This window comes from Dromiciops gliroides, chromosome 2 (genome assembly GCF_019393635.1).
Source record: "Dromiciops gliroides isolate mDroGli1 chromosome 2, mDroGli1.pri, whole genome shotgun sequence".
Lineage (NCBI taxonomy): Eukaryota > Metazoa > Chordata > Mammalia > Microbiotheria > Microbiotheriidae > Dromiciops > Dromiciops gliroides.
In genome coordinates, this window is record NC_057862.1 from 675,810,716 (window position 1) to 675,831,557 (window position 20,842).

The window sequence follows — 20,842 nt, forward strand, 5'->3', positions numbered from 1 at the left end:
AGAGCCTAACTCTGACACAATGTTCAAAATCAAGAATAGGTTGGGAAAATGAGCACACACACACACACACACACACACACACACACACACACACAGAGGACCTGACCATAAACAGTTATTATGGTGGCAGGAAAGACACAAACTCAGAAAATAATAACTTGAAGACATCTACAAACAAAGCCTCAAATTAAAAATACAGATTAGATGCAAGCCCAACAAAAATTCCTAGGAGACTTAAAGAGATCTCTTTTTTTGCAGGGCAATGAGGGTTAAGTGACTTGCCCAGGGTCACACATCTTGTAAGTGTCAAGTGTCTGGGGCCAAATTTGAACTCAGGTCCTCCTGAATCCAGGGCTGGTGCTTTATCCACTGTTCCCCAAAGCTAGACTTCTTTCTGCTGTACAAGGCCACCTTAATGGTGCTGCCTCTACCCACTGGGCTTCCTTTGAGTGGTGTCATTTTGGTGACTGCACCACCTAGCTGCCCCAAGAATTTTTTTTAACTACCATGGAACCACACTCAGGATCATACAAGATTTAGCAGTTCCTATTTAATATGAAACAGAGGGCTCAGGAAATGATCTTAAACCAGTCATTTTTTACCTCTTGAGACTTGTTTCCTCATCTTCAAAATGAGGAAGCTGAACTAAATAACCTTGAGTCCATTGAAATTCAATAATATGTGCAGGATCCTACAATCCTAGGTGAGGTCTCTGCTCTCCCTGAAGCAAACATGAAAACCTCAGGGTTTTCTCATGGGAAACTCAAATTTCTTTAACTGGTGAGGCTACCCCTGCCAGCTGCCTCAGCATTCCAAAGATCATTGGGGGCATCTTGTAATTATCCATAAAAATTAATTCCTGTTTTGGTCATCAGGGACCAACCTCTAAGGGTTAGAAGACCTTGAACCCACCCCAATTACCTTTCCTGGTAGTATCCCAATCTTCCTTTATGTAGCCACCAATTTGTCAATGGCTCATTGAATACCCAGAGGAAGCATATCCTTCACATTCATGTTCATCATCATTAATATCAATAGTATCCTCACCACCAGCAGCAGCATCTCAATCTTCTCAAGCTTTTCAAGGAGACTCAGGAATCATCCTGGGATAAGCCTCAAGCTGGCTCACATTCCTGTGCAATGAACATGCTGGAGCCTATTACACACATGGATAAAATCATTGTTTAGTACATGAATAAAATTGTAATGATGTAAACTCCTCCAACGTAGGCTCACTGAACACAGCTTGAGTACAGTACGAGCGGCAGATGGGATCACACAGGTGTCATGCCTTTCATCCTGTTGCTGGTAGTACCAGCAGCAGCAGAAGGGGAAGTAATCATAATAAAGCTAATAAAGGCAGTATGGTATAGTGGAGAGTCAAAGTTAGAGTCAGAAGGATCTGGGTTCAAGTTCTGTCTCTGACCCATACTAGCTGTGTGACACCATTTAAGTCATCTAACCTTTCAGCAGCCAAGGCAATGACTTTGTGAGACTCCAAGTTTGAGAACAGATGCTGATCTGAATTGATAGTGGGAGCTTCCTCCTCAGGAGCAATGAAATCATGTCTAGAACAATAGTAACAGCAGGCACTAACATTTCTACAAAGTTTTAAACATTGAAAAATGCATTATTTGAATTGTTTCCTTTGAACCTCTTTTCCTAAGAACTCTAAGGGGGCATCCCATGAAGTGTGGTCCCTCCCTATGAGATATCACCCCTATTTCTCCTCCTCCCTCTTTTTAAATCCCCTCAAAGTTGATTAACTTTTCCTTCTTCATCCCCCCCCTTCCTTATTTGACAACCTGGGAGTTCCCATTTTGCCCTCTGCTCCAGATAATGGCTTAGGTTTGATTCATAGGGTCCTTGAGATTCCAGCACTTTAAATCAAGACTGGTAACTCTCATCCCTCTCTTCTTTTTTTTTTTTTTCTTTTTTTTTTTTTTTTTTTAGTGAGGCAATTGGGGTTAAGTGACTTGCCCAGGGTCGCACAGCTAGTAAGTGTTAAGTGTCTGAGGCCGGATTTGAACCCAGGTACTCCTGACTCCAGGGCCGGTGCTCTATCCACTGCGCCACCTAGCTGCCCCCATCCCTCTCTTCTTTACATTGCCCTTGTAGCCTTGCCCCCTACATTGTCTTAAGTCCTTTGATTCTTACTTGGAGCTGTATTCAGTCTGAGGTCAAACCTCACTTTGCCCTGGGAGATTTCCCTGAACCACCACTTTGTTTGGTAGAGGGGAAGTATCCCATCAGAATCATCCCCTGTCCTTGAGGTTCTAGTCATCATGCCTTGTTTGTTGGCCTCCTCGAGTGTTTTCTTTCAATATCAGGACTCTTCCACTAGGGCAGAAACTAAGGGAGACACCCATCAGATCCAGACCACAATGTCTTCCTCCCACTTGTTTCCCTAGTCTCACCTGCCTGGACCCCCACAAGAGAAAGTACTCCCAAAATAAGCAGCAAGGATGAGAAAGACCCACCTTCTCTTCCTTCTATCTGACTGGCCATTCCTTTCCACAGGTAATTGCCTGGCCTCTGCAACCACACTCTATTTCTTTCTTTCTTTTTTTTTTTAGTGAGGCAATTGGGGTTAAGTGACTTGCCCAGGGTCACACAGCCAATAAGTGTTAAGTGTCTGAGGTCGGATTTGAACTCAGGTACTCCTGACTCTAGGGCCGGCGCTCTATCCACTGCGCCACCTAGCCGCCCCAAACCACACTCTATTTAAAGGAGACTCCACTCTCCAAACTGTACCCCAATAATGATCAAAAAAGAAATAATGCCTCTATATGAACATTGGCTCCATATCTTGGATTGGCCTTGCCCAAAACTAGCCCTCCTATCATTACTGGCTAGGACATTTCTTGCTAGACAGAACCTGAGTCTCTCTGGCAACCTTGAAAGTAGAAAGGAAATGGAGTCTGTGGTGAGTACAGGAAACTCTAGAGCACAGTCACCATCAGGTGTTACTGGAAAGTTTGGGGGTGGGGGTAGTGACACATGGTGTCATGAACACCCACGATTTTTGTAAATGTTGTTTGATTTAGAAAGTGCTAGGTCTCATGATGACACAAGGACCCATCCTAGAGGACCTTCACTATGAAAGCATGGGCTACTTTGAGTAGGTGTGTCTGTTTCTTCCTTTAAAACCAACTAGGCTTACTTGTTCACATTTCTTCTGCGGGCAGAGAAGCTCAGCACTGAAAGGGACCTCCATGGTGAACCAATTCAACTTGGTCCTGACTGAGAATCCTTTCTACGTCATGCTCAGTTTAAAGATGTCTAACAATACCTTCCAATGCTCCCTGTCTTCTGGGAAATCCCATTCCTTTGAAGGATCACATTAGTTGTTAGTTAGCTTTCCCACCCTTACATTGCAGTGAAATCTCGGCCATCCTCAATCCTTGATTCTACCTCTCCCCTGGGACTAAACACAAGGCTAATTCTTCTAATCAAGCCCTTTGTGGAATCACTCATCTAGGATTTACAGTGGATCATAGATTTAGAGAAAAAAGAAATAATTAGGTCATTTAGTCCAACTCTAACATTTTACATTTGAAGAAACAGAGACATTTTCTAAGGTCACACAGGTAGTCAATGCTAATTGATTTGAACCCAAGTCCTTTGATTGCAAATCCAGGGCTTTTTTCATTGCACCACACTGCTCTCTGCAGCAAAATTTTCTCCTTACCTTTTCCCTTGAGCCTTTTAACAGGGAAATGTAAAATGGGGGAGAGGGTTCTCAAAATTAGAACTCTTATTTAGTGAGATTAATCATTCAGCACCAACTGGTTCTCCCACCCACCCCCCAACATGCCTTCTCTGGAGGTCTTTAAGGAAATATTAAATGACCACCTGCCAAGGACAGTACAGAAGGCTGTCTTGTGCAGGTAGACTAGATGGCCTCTGAGGTTCTTTCCAACTCAGCAAGTCTATGACTCAGTAAAGTTCTCTCTCCCTCTGAAAGCCTTACCACCTTCATCTCTGTGGTCACTTTAATCTTCACCACCTTCTCCATCAAAGAAAACCCCAATTTTGGGGGATTCCCCCATAACTTATCAGTATGCTCTCTAGTGACCTCAGTAAATGAACTGAATAGAATCAAATGTCAATGCTTTGTCTGTGGTAGAACCAAGCCACAGACTGTGGTACAGAGTGAAAAGGGGAACATCAAAGAAGAATAATTCCTCCAGCAATGATAGGGTCATAGATTTCTGGCTGAAAGGGACCTTAGAAGTCACCTAGTCCAACCTTCTCACTTTATGGCTGAGGGAAAGGAATCCTAAAGAAGTAAATCCATGGATGTAGCTTACTACTGTCAAAGGACAATGAAGCATTAGCCTAACATATGCCTGACTTTAAGATGACATGAAGTCTCAGTGTAGCTATGATTAAAATAGGACAGACTCTGTTGACCAATGATATGACACAATATATTTGGGTAGAGAGTTCCACTGGGTCTCTTGACTTTCCATGAATAACAGTAAATGATTTAGGCTATCCTCTGGCTATTCCTTGCTCTCTTTGAATGACTGGCCCACTATTTTCTAGTCAAATATGTCTTTGGTGACTTTTATACCACTTCTGCTTAAGTCTTCATTTGCAATGTGGTTCAGGTGGGTCATACCCACCATGTGCTCCTCCATTGCTCCATTGCTCAGCTGGTGACTCCATCAATGCTTCAGACACTCTAGTCCCATGGGTTAAGGTCACAGAACATCACCAAAATAATATTGGTGTTAAAAGAGTAGGGCCTTTTTTTTCAAGTAGTTGGGGGTCAAAGGACTTTGTAATTTCTCAAAAGCCAACAGATCTAGTCTCCTCTTATTGAACTTTGGGCCCAGGTACACTGAGTTGGTCTCAGATATATGTGACCAATCCTCTGAGAAACTGAGGTCTATACATTCAGAGAAGAATGGGTTGAGCATATGCTTCCCCTTCTCCAATTGTTGAGGTCTTCCAATAACTTTATTCAGGAGAAAGGCCCAAACCAGGTCCTCCCCATCCATGGCCCCCTCCGTCAACCCTGTAGCCTTTTCAGCTCTTTTGGTGTTGTCTTTCACCATCAGAATGTAAGGTCCATGATGACAGGGATTGATTCTTTTGGCTTATATTTGTATCCCCAGGGCTTAACACAGTTGCCTGATATGTAGTAAGCACTTAGTTAATGTTTGCTGACTGATGGACTTGTGACATTTGAAAAGTTTGAGAGACATAGTTTCTGGGTAATTTAATCATTTTATTAATAATGCCAGCATGTTTATTAGTAAAGGGGATGGTTGTTTGGCCATCTCTCTTAGACCAAGGACCTCTCAAGGCAGTGGTCTCACAGTTTATATGCCCTTGATTTACATGCAAGTGTTCCTGAGGGTGGCAATCCACTCTGATTGGTTAACAATTAATGGGCAAATGAATATCATAAAAAAAGGTTGGAATATATTCCAATGAGGGTCTTGGGATACATTACTTGCTTCACATCAAATCTTGGTCAAGGAGACACCAATTTTTGTATCACCTGCCTGACAAAAGGGAGGATCCACATTTTCCCATACCTGTGTGAGCAAACACAAAGAGCAGAAATGCAACTATTAGGCTAAAGTTAGAATTTCTCCTACTGTCTTTGATTAGATCTCAGCCATCCTAACTGGACAAGTCTTTTAGAAAGATTTGTCACACTGATTGATTTCTGGATGAGGAAGGAGAAAAGGAGAAAAACCTTGGACTCAATACAATAATTAGTTATTAACAAAAGAGACAAATAATCATTTCTCTCAGATTAGTTGTGTTCAACCCCTAAGTTAAAGCTATGAGGGATACAAGTAAAAGTAAAGTAAAAGACCTGTTCCATCCATATCATTAAGAGGCCTGTACTCTACTTAGGGAGACAAAAACCACAGTTTTGAAACAATTACTACTTTGCTATTTTGATGCAAATCAGATTTCATCTATGTGAGTAAACCTTCCCTTGGAATAGATTGCAACCCATCCATTCCTATTCATCCTGTATGACTCCTGGCCATGTCCTGTGGTAGATCATCTCTAAGGGGTTCACTGAACATCCTGGGAGTCTTACTTCAAAGCAAACAACTTTTAGAATAAATGAAAGTATTTTATTGTTTTCCAGTAACATATAAGGATAGTTTTCAACATTTGTTTTCATAGGACTTTTAGTTCCAAATTTTTCTCCCATCCTCCCTTCCCTCCCCCATCCTCAAGATGGAAAGCAATCTGATATAGGTTATATATATACAATCACATTAAACATATTTCTGCTTTGGTCTTTTTTTTTTTTTTGGTGTGAGGCAATTGGGGTTAAGTGACTTGCCCAGGGTCACACAGCTAGTAAGTGTTAAGTGTCTGAGGCTGGATTTGAGCTCAGGTCCTCCTGACTCCAGGGCTGGTGCTCTATGCACTGCGCCACCTAGCTATCCCCACAGCTAGTAAGTGTTAAGTGTCTGAGGCTGGATTTGAATTCAGGTCCTCCTGAATCCAGGGCAGGTGCTCTATCCACTGCGCCACCTAGCCACCCCTACTTTGGTCATTTTGTGAAAGAAGAATCAGAGCACAAGGGAAAAACCTCAAAAAAGAAGGGTAAAAACCTCCCCAAAGTAGAAACAGTCTGGTTCAATCTGTATTCATAATCCGCAGTTCTTTTTTCTGGATGTTAGAAACACTCTCTATCATGAGTTCTTTGAAACTGTCTTGGATCATCGCACTTCTGAGAAGAGCCAAGGCTATCACCATTGTTCATTGGACAATGTTGCTGTTACTGTGTGCAATGTTCTCCTGTTTCTGCTCCTTCCGGTCAGCATCAGTTCATGTATGTCCTTCCAGGTTGCTTTGAACTTCTCCTGCTCATTATTTCTTATACCACAATAGAATCCCATTACATTCATATACCACAACTTGTTAAGCCATTCCCCAATCAATCAGCATTCCCTTGATTTCCAATTCTTTGCCACCACAAAGAGAGCTGCTATAAATATTTTTGTGTATGTGGGTCCTTTTCCCTCTTCTATGATCTCTTTGGGATACAGACCTAGTAGTGGTACCACTGGGTCAAAGGGTGTGAGCAGTCCCATAGCTCTTTGGGCATAGTTCCAAACTGCTCTCCAGAATGGTTGGATCAGTTTACAGCTCCACCAACAAAGCATTAGTGTTCCAATTTTTCCATAGCTTCTCCAACATTTATTTTCCATTTTTGTCATATTATCCAATCTGATAGGTGTGAGGTGGTACCTCAGAGTTGTTTTAATTTGCATAAAACTTAATTTTAAAAAGACTTTATATACATGATCATTTTTGATACTTAAAACAACTTTGTAGGGGCAGCTGGTTGGCACAGTGGATAGAGCACTGGCCCTGGATTCAGTAGGACTTGAGTTCAGATCCATCCTCAGAAACTTGACACTTATTAGCTGTGTGACCCTGGGAAAGTCACTTAACCCCAATTGCCTCACCAAAACAAAACAAAACAAAAACCCACAACCTTGTCTATTAGGTAAATACATTTTTTTTTGTACTCATGATTTCATCAGTGTAGGTAGCAATTGTCCTCCATTTAGAGAGACCCCTGGGGCATTGAGCAATTAAATGACTTAGACAGGGTCATACAGCCAAAATCTGTCAGAATCAGAATTTGAGCCCAGGTCACCATGACTAGCAGGCCCGTTTTCTTCTCCACAGCTCATGCCTCGAGAATCTGCAGCTCAGAAAAATTGTCACTTGACTAAATGTCACTTGGGGAATTTGTACCCACATCTTCCTGACTCCAAGTCCAGAGCTTGATTCACTATGTCATGTTGTTCTTCTCGCCAATTCTCATGGCATGCTCCTATGAAAGATTGACTGAAAGCTTCTATCATCTATTCATCAGTTGTCCAAAATGGTTGTAGACCAGAGATACCTGTATGAGAGCAAGGCTGCTGATTTGTCTGGCCATTGGAGTTTCTGAGGATGAGGAAGATTTAGAGCCCACAATCAACATGTCACTCGATTGAAAGATTAGTTGAGGGATACCTGTCCCCAATCCAGGCAGAACAGGACTGAGAGGAACATGCCAGAGTCTAATATCTGAGGGCTCTGTCAGGAACCCCAGATAGGGCTTTAGATCCAACAGTGGGATCTTGGTGTCCCTGGAAAAATCCAGCTGTTGGACCAGTGGAGAACCACAAGGGGTCAAGAGGCTACCAGTCTACAAAATGGCCCTAGTTAAAGAGCTCTTAAGTAGAGGCCTCAGAACTTGTGTGTTATGTGTGTATATTTAGGCACAGTAGATAGAATGCCAGGTCTGGAGTCATGAAGACTCATCTTCCAGAGTTCAAACCTGGTCTCAGACACTTACTAGCTTTGTGACCCTGGGCAAGTCACACCCATTAGTCTCAGTTTCCCCATCTGTAAAATAAGTTAGAGAAGGAATTAACAAACCACTCCAGTATTTCTGCAAGGAAAATCCCAAATGGGGTCATGAACAGTTTGACTATGACTGAACAACAACCATAGGTATACATACATATATGTATAGATTTGTATATTATAAAACTATACTAAAACACTACATTGTAATCTTATGTATTTACTTTATGCTATAAAAACATTTTTCTGAGAAAGGATCCATACATTTTACCAGACTACCAAAGGTTAAGTAATCCTTCCTAAAGCATGTTGGGCCCCTAGAAAGAAGACGTACCCTATTTGCTGCCCATGGGGAAACTAGCGAGGTCTGGTGTAAAGGGGTCAGAAGCATAGGAAAGCCAAAGAATCAGGCCCCAAAGGCCTTGGTTTACAGTTTAGCCCTAAGGAGTAGGGCATTGAAGGAGGAGCTAGGTCAGACAACAGGAAGAGGGAATCGAGTTTGGGATACATTTTTCAATGGGAAAGGCTGCCTCAGATGGATGGAGACCCCTGCCTAGATGGTGGAGAGGGGCTAAATCCTGGTCACTGCCCTCAGCTAGGTAAGCCAGGCCTGCTCCAAGGTTCATGCCTCTCTGTCCCTTCCATCCCTATAGCCCATTTGTTAGGAACAAGGCTGCTTGAGGCATCTGCCAAGGCAGCCCTGGTGCTTGTAACCATGGCATGACCCATTTCTCTTTCTGGTGAAGCCAGAGTGATTGTGAATTGGACAGAGTCTGGGATACTGGGAGCACTAGTCATGGGGTTCCACTTTTCTCTTTCCTGCAGTAAGTAGCTATTCTTCCAAGTGCTTTTCTGCTAGAGGGCTTGAAACAGACAACTGGGGCCTTTGCACTGGGGTTGGATGGAAGGAACCTCTTGTGCTTCATGTTTTTGTTGCTTACCTAAGTGATACACGATGTATCCTGGCCTTTTCAGCTCACTGGGAGAAACAAGCATCCTGGGAGATGAAACAGTCTGTCTGTGCTAATGTGAAGCAAGTACCAGCTTGAAAATGTCAGGTTGAGAATTTCTTTCTATAAGAGGCATCATTAAGGTGGGACTGTAGATTGTGACAACATGCTGTGGACACTCAAAAAGCCCTTTGAAATCTAGCCACCCCAGGAGTCCTCTCTTTCACATGCCTGGGACTAACTCAAATCAGCTCTCCATTGCCAGTTGTTAAATTTTCACTGAGATTTACCCCTCAAACACTACTTATCAGGACTTGATTTATTCTTTTATTGATTGTCTAGACTTATGAAAATTATGAAGAAACGGTAATAATTCAGATTAAACTTAAATGTGTGTCCTGCTTACATTTTGTTTTTTTCAGAGAGCCAGATGTTAAACATTACCCAGCACACTCCTGCCTGAGACCCATGGGTCCTGATGCCCAGCTCACTATTCAAGTCATTCCTGATCTCTATTCAAGCTGTATACTAAGGAATGGTTCTGAGGACCTGAAATCAAGAATTTAAAGGTGCTTCCAGGGTCATTTAGTCCATGGAATGATCTTTCCTACACTCCATCCACTGACTTCCTTGGTTTCCTTTAAGTTCCAACTAAAATCCCATCTTCTATAGAAAGCCTTCCACAAGCCCTATTAATTCCAGTGTTTTTTCTTTTTAAATTATAGTCTACCTATTTTATATGTATATATATTTATATGTATATATATGTATGTGTATGTATATATATATATGTGTGTGTGTGTGTGTGTGTGTGTGTGTGTGTTTTTGCATGTTGTCTCCCCCATTTTATTGAAAACTCCTTGAGGACAAGAACCCTTTTGCCTCTTTGTGTATCCCTTGCATTTAGCACAGTGCCTGGAACATAGTAGGAATTTAATAAATGTTTATTGAATTGATTTGAACCCCTTCATTTTACAAATAAGGAAATTAAGTCACAGTGAGTTGAAATGACTTCCTCAAGTGCACTCAGACATTTAGTATCAGAAGTGGGATTTGAACCTGGATCCTTTGACACCAGAGCAGATGCAACCTAAATGGGTGAGGCTTCTGCTTGATTATTATCCTCAAAACCTCCCTATGGATGGACAGGTGCAAAATGCAATCCTTCACCTATCTGTTACTAGATAGATGATAACTAGCTAGCTAGATAGGTAGATAGATAGACAGATAGATGATGGATGGGTGGGTATGTTGGTGGATGGATAGATATGTCATATAGGAAGGAAGTTAGATAAATTATATATAGATATATGGATAAATAGATGGACAGATGAATAGGTAGATAGATGATAGATTCAGATGGACATAGAGAGATGGGTGGGTGGGTGGATGGATGGATACATAAGCCAGTGGTACTTTGTTCTCAAAAAGTACCAAAAGGACTTCACTACACTGGAGACAAGTTACAGTGTGTTCAGCTGTGATTGATGAGACCAATGTGAGTTCAGAATGCTCTACCACAGGTGTGGCACAAATAGTCCACGTAAACATTTGGAGTGCAGATGTCTCTAAATTTGCACATCTCACATTTCCTTTGAGCTACTACAATTCTGCTTCACTCACAGAGCAGAGCACAATACCTTCACCAATGTGGGCATGCCATGCTGGGAGGTCCTTTACCAGTCTTTCTCATGTCATGCAATCAATTAATAGATTCTTTAGAGAAACCTTCATGTATCACTTCTTCTGACCACAATGTGACTTCTGGCCTTGTGTGAGTTTTAACAGGGTTATGATATAGGAGTAGAAGGAAACTATAGTCTGGTATACCCTCTTTCCCCTCTCACCAACCATCTCTCCATCTTCCTCAAAGTCATAATGGGTTTGTGACTTGAGGTGAGAAAACTTAAACCTATAGAAGTATAAAAGCAAACACCATGGGCACTAAAACTCTTTATATATCATGAATTCTCCCTGAGCAATGTGACCATGTGTTAATCTAATATTTTTGAACATCCATTTAAGACCAAGGCCCAAGTTACTGTGAGGGATAAAAGAGAAGACCTGGTTAGCCTTTTCCATTGAGGAGCTATAGGGGAGAAATGATTCAAACGATTTTAAATGGTTAAAATAACTTCATATTAAACAATGACACTACCTATAAAGGATCAAAGAATTAACCCAGGTTAACTTCTTCAGCTCACAAAGTGTCTAGGAACTCTTACCTAGGACAGGAAAGTCTTGTGACCTCTGTCTGACAAAGGCATGACTCAGATAATAAATAGGGAAGACCTCCAATGGTTCTATGAAAACCTTCACTTTAACTAATATGGCCACAGTTATTCATTCCCTTCTAGTCCAGTTGGTGTCATCTGATGAAGACCTCAGGCAGCTCACAACATGTACTGGCTCAGGAGGCTTTCCTAGGGATTTACATCAAATAAAGGGTTTCAAGTATAGACCCATATGTGAAACCATCCAGACCCTCTCTGGGTCCCTGCTGTAAAGAGGGACCCCAAACCCCAGCTCTCTCCTCCTTTTATAGAGTCATAGGCATTCACATTTAGAAGGGGCCTCAATGACAGCTTAATCCAAGAAAACTTGAAGAATAGTCCCAAATATAACACACTGACAGGTGATCATCACTCTTCATTCCCAGGAGTGTGGAGCTGAGTAGGTGGAAGTCGTGTGGAAGATGGAATGTTTTGGGGAGAGACTTGAGGGAGGGAGTTCAATGAGAAGGCTACTGCAGTAATCTAGGTGAGAAGTAATAAGGACTTGTTAAAGGGTAGTGGGTGTATGGAGAAGAAATGAGGATTCATAGAAGATGAAGATAAGTTAGAAATGGTCAGTATTGATGACAGGTTGGAGACAAGGGGTGAATACCAGGGAGGAGTCAGGAAGACTCCTCAGGGTGACTATGAGACTGCCATCCTGGGGGACTGGGAAGATGGACGTGCCTTCAGCAGTAATAATGAGGGTGAGAATAGGGGAAGGTTTGGGGAGAAAGATCATTAGTTCTTCCTTGTACTTTAGAAAGTCAGTAGGTGACTTTTGGACTTTATACCCATAATGTCATTTGCAATGACCACACAGATTTTATACTGCATATGTTCATTCAGTCAACAAGCATTTAATAAGCACACCAAGCATCAAGTACCATGCTATATGTTTTTGATACAAAGACCCAGGGATGAGCCAGGGTAGCACAGTCACATTGGAGGAAGCCAGACACCCAGATGGTGAATCTACAAGCACTGGTTGTGCCATCTAAGGTTCAGTGCCCTAATGATAGAAAATAACCTGGAAGTCTGTGGTCCACATCGAAAGGAGGTGACAACTAATTAACCTTAAAGCAGTGCCAAGAATGTCAAGAGAGGTAGAATGACATCTCTTTCCATTCTTCCTTGGACTTTTACTAGTGGTGCCATCCTGGGAAAGTTATTTAATCTCTCACAGCCTCAGTTTCCTAATCTGAATGATGAGGACAATAATAGCACCTATGTCACCGCAGTGTTATGAGGATCAAATGGGACAATAATATATGCGCTGCCCTTTGCCAACCTTAAAGGGCAATATTCACTGTCATTAAAATCCTCCCCATAAAATCAGGAGCTCCCTGAGGGAAGGGATTCTATCTTTCCATCATACTAGGAGCTCCCTGAATGCAGTGTGAGGAAAGAAAGGATAAGATCTATTCTTATTTGTCTCCTCCAAAATGAAGTCTCCATGGTGATTCTTTCAGACATCAAAATGTCTATGTTCAACAAACATTTAGAAATGATGACTGGGTGGTTGGCATTGAAGCAGCCCATCCGAGGCCTCCTAGATAATGTTTGATGATGACTGTGCTCTGAGGTGCCCTTCTCTCACCACAGACTCTGTTTCACTTCCTCCCAAGCAACAAATGTTTTGGTCTTGTAAGAGACATCATAGATGACGATGAGAGGAAGGCAGGGCCTCAGCAGTGCCAGTGACAACCTGCATGGGGATAGAGGGAGCCATGATCTATACATAGGAGACCTCAGTTCCGATTGAAGCAGTTCCTGGAACACAGGATGTGGGCTCTAAATTCTCCCCCAGGTTCAGTGTGGTTTAAGGGGTCAAGTTTCCATCTTCTGAAGATCATGCAGTGTCAGGGGAGGGGGAGATGGTTTCCTTCAGCTTGGCTTCTCATTCTGGGGATATTTTCTTTGAGAGAGACACAGGAAGGTAAGTCTAGGGGGAAAGAGGTCAAGTAAAGAGGCGGACACCATAGATCTTTGGGTCTGATGGGAGAGACTCACTCAGTCACTGTACTCAAGGGGCTTCAGGTAAACCAGGCAGTCAGTCAACAAGAATGTATTGAGCAATTTGTATACTCAAGCTAATGTGCTAAGTACTAAGGATGCCAAAAATAAATATAATAAAACCTAGTCCTTCAAGAAGTTCACACTGTAGTGGGGGAGAAAAAATATAAATAAGATATAAATGAAAAGGTGCCTACAAGATACATACAGAGTAGATGAAAGGTAATTGAGAGGAGAGTTCTGGAGATCATAGGCACCAGGAAAGGTTTCCTGAAGATGGCATTTTATCTAAGACTTGAAGGAATCCAGGAAAGCCTAGAGGCAGAGGTAAGGAGGAGAACATGTGAGGCAAAGGGGACAGTCAGAACAAAAGGAGGAGGAGGGACATAGAGTGGCATGTGTGAGGAACAGCAAGTAAGATGCTCGTGGGCAGTTGAAAGAATGGAGGGCAGTAAAGTGTAAGGGAGTTAGAGTGGCTGGAAGTGTTCATGTTCTGGAAGGTTTTAAGTTCCAAGCAAAGAACTTTATCCTGGAGGTAAGAGAGAGAGAGCTGCTGGGGGTTACTGGGTAGGAGGGGGACATAGTCAGGGTTATGCTTTAGAGAAATCATGTGGGAAGTTGAGGAGAGAGTGGATCCAAGAGGAAAGTGGCTTGAGATAGAAGACCAGTTAGAAGGCTATTTACATGTGAGAAGACCCAAACAAGGCTCAGGGCTCAGAGAATGAAGAGGATGGAATCATAGGAAAACTACAAGGGACCTGAAAAGTCATATAGTCTAACCTTGTCATTACAAATTTGGAAACTGAGACCCAGAGAAGTTATGCCACTTTCTGAAAATCACACAATTAATATGAAAAATTGGAATCGAACCTGGTTATTCTGATTCCAAAGTCAATGCTCTTTCCAGTATTCCACATAAATTCCATACTATGTGACTGGTGTTATAGTAAGCCCTCCCTTCCCCAAAGGAACTTTCATATGATTGGATATAAATAACCATTACATGTATAGGTAAATACAAATTAATTTCTGATTGGGGTGGGGCACTACCACCTGCAGGTCTTAGGAAAACCTTGTAGGAAGTGAACCCGGAGATATAGTTTAGAGAAAGCTGAGGGTTCTCAAAGCTGGAAATGATGAGGGATCACATTCCAGGCAAGACAGACAGCCTCAGCAATGGCCTGTAGGATGGAATGTTGGGTGTGAGGAATGGTGAGTGGCCCAGGCTGGCTGAAATGTTGGATGCACAAAGGAGAGGACCATGGAAAAAAGCCTTCAAAGGCAAGTTGCACCCAGGTTAAGAAAGCTGTTAAATGTCATTAGCTGGAAAAGGTTGTATTTCATCACAGAGGTAATATGGGGCCACTAGAGCTCTTTAGAGAAAGGGAGTGTTGAGATTTAGCAATCTTTAATAGGAAAATTGGAGAAGTGAGATATCTGAACAAGGGAAACTAACTAGGAGGAAGTTGCAAAGGTCCAATTGAGAGGAGATGATGGCCTGAACTAAGATGGGGGATTTGTGAATGGAGAAAAAGAAATGGATCTGGGAGAAGTTGTGGAGTTGGAATCACTAGGAATTTGTCATTGGTCAGATATTGGGAGAGAGGGAAAATTGAAGACTCAAACTGAGATTACAAACCTGAGTCATTGGGATATTAGTGGTGTTCTTGATAGAAACAGAAAGTTAGGAAAAGGGGTAGATTTGGGGAAATTATAATGAGTTCTGTTTTTAACATGTTGAGTTTCAGCTACCTCTAGGCAATCTAATGGGAGATTCAAAAAAAAGTAGTTAAAAACCCAAACATTTGTTTTTATTTATTTATTTTTGTGGGGCAATGAGTGTTAAGTGACTTGCCCAGGGTCACAAAGCTAGTATGTGTCAAGTGTCTGAGGATGGATTTGAATTCAGGTCCTCCTGTATCCAGGGCTGGTGCTTTATCCACTGTGCCACCAAGCTGCCCCCAACCCAAACATTTCTTAAGCCCCTAGTATGTGCCAGGCACTGTGCTAAGTGCTTTACAAATGTCTCATTTGATCATCACAAAAACCCTAAAAGGTAGGTGTCATTACTATACCAATTGTATGCATAAGGAAAATTAAGCTTGATCGACTTATGCAACTTGCCCAGGGTCACACAGCATAAGTGGCTCAAGCTGGATTTGAACTCAAGTTTTCCTCACTACAAGCACAGTACACTATCCATAGCACCACCTAGCTGGTGATGCTTAGAATGAAAGAGAGAGTGATATTTAGATTTTGGAGTCATTTGTATAGTTTGTCCTTACTGATGATGGGGGACAGAGGAAGGGCAAAGGAATAGATGAGAGGAAACACTGGTCCTCTGGTACCCCCAAACCTGAAACATGTTCTCTTGTCTTCCTTTCTATAATTCAGCCCACCACAGGCATGTGGGTCAGTTCACTGCAGTGGGCACAGCCCATTCTTTCTTGGAACTAACTGGAATCAGCTTCATGGATGATGTTGAAGTGGCATCCTATAATAATATACAGCATAAAATTACAATCAAGATACCCTGGATCCCCCTAGCACTAGGAGTCGATTACATTACCCAGAGGCAAAATGTATTGGTGGACCATGAGCAACATTTCCGCTGGGTAGTCCAATACTTAGCAAAGAATGACACTGACTCTAACAGTAAGTAAGATCTACTCATCCCCCCCATCTCTCTTTTCATCGTGCCTTATCTATTTCTCTTTCAAGTCCAATAGAGCCATCCCCATAACACTGAAATGGATGTTTTTGGTCCCAGTCTACTGTTGTTTACTTCTCTGGAGGGAGAACTTTGAAAAATCTAGCCCTGAGCCTTAGGCTTCACCCAGTTAAGCCTCCATCTCCTTCTATAATTCTTCTGAGACCTCTGCCTTCAAACGAAGAATTTTAACTATTTTCCAAACTTTCTTAATCAATAAACCTGAACTCAGAGGATTGGATCTCTATTCCCTTGTTTAGGCCATCAGTGTAGGGGTGGGCTGCAGTTGATTACTGATATCCCTCTCTTTACGTGTCCCAAAGGAGCCCATCCCAATGTCCTTCCACAGGAAACCACACAGGACAGCTCCTTGCAGACTGTGAAATAGACAGTGACATCAAAGTAAAGAGCCATATCCATTTAATTTGGGATGGAGAGGAATATTACAGGATATATGAAGAAGTTGGGCACTGGGAAAATTTAAAGCCTGAAGTCAAGAAATACCAGCACATTCTGGAAAGCCCCTTCTGGACTGATCTAAGGAAACAATACATGGATAAATATTGTGTTGACTTGATGAGGAAAATCGTTAGGTACTCCATGTTAAGGGATAATGGTGAGTGTTTGCTTGTTCCTATATCCTCCCAGGAGGTCCAGGTCACCTCCATCATTCTGTGCACTAACTGGGGCCCTAGACAAACAGGTGGGAACTTTGGCTTTTGACCCTAACTCAGATTCACAATATAAAAATCAGAGAAATGTGAGAAAAATTGAGGTTCTTCCTCCTTTCCTTATTTATTTCTTTTTTCTTCCATTCTGTTTTCAATTACTTCTTTCTTTTCTTTTTCACTTTCTGTACTTTCTTCTTTCCTACTTACCTTCCTTTTCTTTCTCTTTTGTCCTTTTTTCCTGTCTTTCTCACTTTCTATTTTTCCTTCTTATTTCCTTCTTTTTTCTCTTTTCTGTCCCTTTTCTTCCCTCCTTCCTTTCATTCTTTCTTTCTCCCTTTTTTCATTGCTTCCTTCCTTCCTTCCTTCTTTCTTTCTTTCTTTTTCTTAAGTAAAGCTGCTTACTTACAAGGCATGAGGATGACACTGGGAATTCAAAAGCTATGATATATATATATTCTGCTATGTCCTGCCAAGATGGAAAAAAAAACTTCATATACAGTACTAAGAATAACAGACTATGTGTCTGCTGTCTAGTGAGCCATCTAACCAAATTCAGAACAACATCACCAGGAGATTGGTCACCAGGAGATATTTTATTTTTATTTTGTTGCGGTATAGGACAGTGACAGAAATACATGAAGTATAGCCTAGTAAATATAGTGGGTCTGTAATCTACATCATTAGAAGGGCCTTCACTGATGAAACCATGGATCATGTGAAATATTGGACTGTTGAAGAAGATTCTGTTCTTAATTCATCATAGCAGACCAAACTACTTGAAGATGGTTTAGGAAACTGTTGGTGATGGAGTCATCAATACCAACAGATATTGACTCTGTAACTAGTGTTTACCAGCACTCTTCTAGGTGTCTAGGGAGATACAAAGAAGCATAAGCTATCATGCTACTTCCAAGGACCTAATGGGTCCATTGGATAGAAATGCTACATTAAGGATACTGGGAATATCAGTGAAGATAGAGAGAAGAGAAGCATCAAACATTCACTGAGACTGTGACATGAGTCCTTCTTTCTTGATCTCTGCTCCCAGTGCCCCCTGAGGTGACTGTTTCTCACCATGTCAGCCCAGAAGGCATCAGCATTCTCTCCTGCACAGCCAGAGGCTTCTACCCTCAGTCCATCCTATTGCGTTGGGAGAAGAATGGGAAGCTGGGTGTATGGGGAAAGGAGACTTCCACTGGCATCCTGCCCAATGTGGATTCCACTTTCTACCTTCAAGTTACCTTAAAGCTCCCACCAGATGACTCAGAGCTGAATTATACCTGTGTGGTGGAACATATTGAGCTGAAAACCCCTGCTGTGTATCCAGGTGAGTTCTTCAGCCAGGCACTCTCATCATGTTCCTAGGAGACCAGGTCCCAGAATATAATTTCACTCCCTTCCCCTTCTTCCATTGAATGTACACTCACTTTCATTTTACCCTTTTTCCCTATAGTCCCTGAAAAGCCCACAATGGAAAAGCCTTGGGTCCTGACACTGGCCATTGTTTTGACTTGTTTCCTACTGTTGAGTTGTGCTGGAGCCTTCATCACATGGAAGAAGAGGAAGTCAAATGTGCATGTAATGACAGAGAGGTGACATAAAGATATTAGATGGGGAGTTCCCAAGGAGCCAGGAGATATTGCTATTATAACAACCCCAATAACTGTTTGTTGGAAGATGCGTTGAGAAAAAAATGAATCTTAGGGTTAAAGTGGGACATAGAGGCTATCTAGGATAAAACATACCTGGTCAAAACATTCCTTAATGCCATCCTGAGAAAAACAAGCTCTCTAAGCTTCAGTTTGCTCATCTGAAAAATGGGGATAATAATAACACTTACCTCACAGTAGTATGATGCATAGAAAGTGTCTGGCAAGCCTTGAAGTGCTATGTAAATATCAGTAATTATGTTTATTATTATAAATTTATTGTTAGTTAATTGTAAGTACAGTTGGTCCCTACTTTGGACTTTTTTCCTTGTCACACCAAGGCCAAGTCACATTGTTAACATATTAAGCTTTTAGTCTATTATAATCCCTAGGTCTTTTTTTCCCACAGAAAACATTGTGCGTGTGTATATATGAATACATATGTCCTATATTTTTTGCTATTTTAACTCAACTATGGGACTTAACATTTATTTATCTTTGTGATTTGGGAAATGCAGAAGCCGGGTAGAATCCATAATAAGCAGAAGGGTAGGGTAAGAAGGAGCCAAAGCTTTGGGGGCGGGGCGGGGGGGAGGGGCGCAGTAATACATAAGGTAAGGGTTTGGAAAAGGTGAAGGAGGAAGAGGAAGGGGTGGAAGGGGAAGAATTGAGGCAGATTGGGAGGGTGGAAGATGATGTGACAAGGCACAAGTTGGGGAGAGGGAAGGAGGAATTGGACATGGTTTCCTAGTTATGGTGTCTAGGTCTGTCATTCTACTCCAAAGATACCAATAAACTAATTCATTTGGATCTCTATTCCCTATGACTAATCTCAAATCCCTCAGTGTTTAATAAACAAAAGAGCCAAACTTGGGTCACAAAGGTTCCCTTGATAAATTAAAATAAGTTTTATATTAGGTGTAACAAGAGTTTAATAAGCTGCTTTTTAAAATCTCTGGTTTAATTTGTAAAGTTTATTTATCACATTCTATAAGAATTTTTTTCTAAAGGGGTTTCTTGAAGTATATTTTCCTTACTGTTTGGCCCCTTTTATATGTATTTAATTAAAATTTTTTTCTACACAGATAACCTAATAAAAATATTCTTATTCTTACCCTGTTAACCTCAGAGTTCTCTCTTATGAACTCATTCTGATAAAGGATTTGGGCCTGGCTTGTTAAGACAAAAAGTTTCTGAGTGAAGTTCCCCAAATATTTCAACAGAAACAGGCATAAAAACACATATGAAAACTTTGAGAGAGACAGGCATAGAACAAAGTGCCAAAAATGGGGACAGACATGCATACACATAAATGTTTACCCAGAAAACTATTGAAGATCAAAATCAGAAGTTTTGGGTCTCAAATATCCTTTCATGGTTGTCAAAACTTTTGTTAAAATAATTACTATAGACCTCAGTTTGGGATAAGTTTATAAAAAAAAGTATCAATATTAAACCAGTAAAGGTGTGACCACATGGCTCTCTAACTTCTCATAGTCTCAGGTCACATGGTAGTGGAGGCAGGGAAAGAGCTTCAGCATGATGGTTAGCTTGAACAGGAAAAAATCCCTTAAGAAACCCATGTGGTTTCAGAGACCCAAGAGAGAGAGGGTGAGAGAGGCCATGTGGTCTCCGTGGTAAAATAATGGAATTTGGCAGATGCCCAGGGTTCTGACTTGATTGACTTAGTACTGTTTGAATTGGGTGTGAATGAGAAACTACTAAATACCCACTTAAGATGATTGGATTGTTAACCTTAGTTTAAACTTAGCCAACCCTGAGAAGGAGTGTCCTCAGAGGCTGTGGACTGTGTCATCAACAGGGAATCAGTCTCAGCCACACTACTTGAAGGACCTCCCCTTTGGGGGAGGGAGAAAAAGGTAGAAAAGGGGACCCCAATAGGAAGTAACACTCTCTCTCACTCTGGACTTTGAGGAGCATTTAGAGAAGACTAGAGACTGGCTGCTGACTCCCGTAGAAATTATGGACCCCTAGTGATGAGTTAAATCCAGCTCTTTGAATTAGCTAAACTGGAAGTGAGTTTGGGGATTGTATAGGCTTTTGTTAGAGTTAGGGGGATTATCCATTTTCCTCTTTTCCTATTCCCTTGTCCTTGACTTTATTAATTTCACCTTTGCTGTGTATTTTATTCCCATTAATAAAACCTGATTTGTTTGTGGAAAAGAGGCTGCTAAGCTCCTTTCTTATTGGTGTGGGA

The 20,842-nt window shown here is 41.6% G+C and overlaps 1 protein-coding gene across 1 annotated transcript; it reads left to right on the forward strand.

Annotated features, from left to right (window-relative positions):
• The first annotated feature begins 13,432 nt into the window (after window positions 1-13,432).
• Window positions 13,433-18,571, forward strand: LOC122744297 (zinc-alpha-2-glycoprotein-like). The gene is made up of 5 exons (XM_043989753.1): window positions 13,433-13,517; window positions 15,989-16,249; window positions 16,654-16,920; window positions 18,024-18,302; window positions 18,429-18,571. The coding sequence occupies exons 1-5, from the start codon at window positions 13,433-13,435 to the stop codon at window positions 18,569-18,571; spliced, it is 1,035 nt and encodes a 344-aa protein (XP_043845688.1).
• The last annotated feature ends 2,271 nt before the right edge of the window (window positions 18,572-20,842 follow it).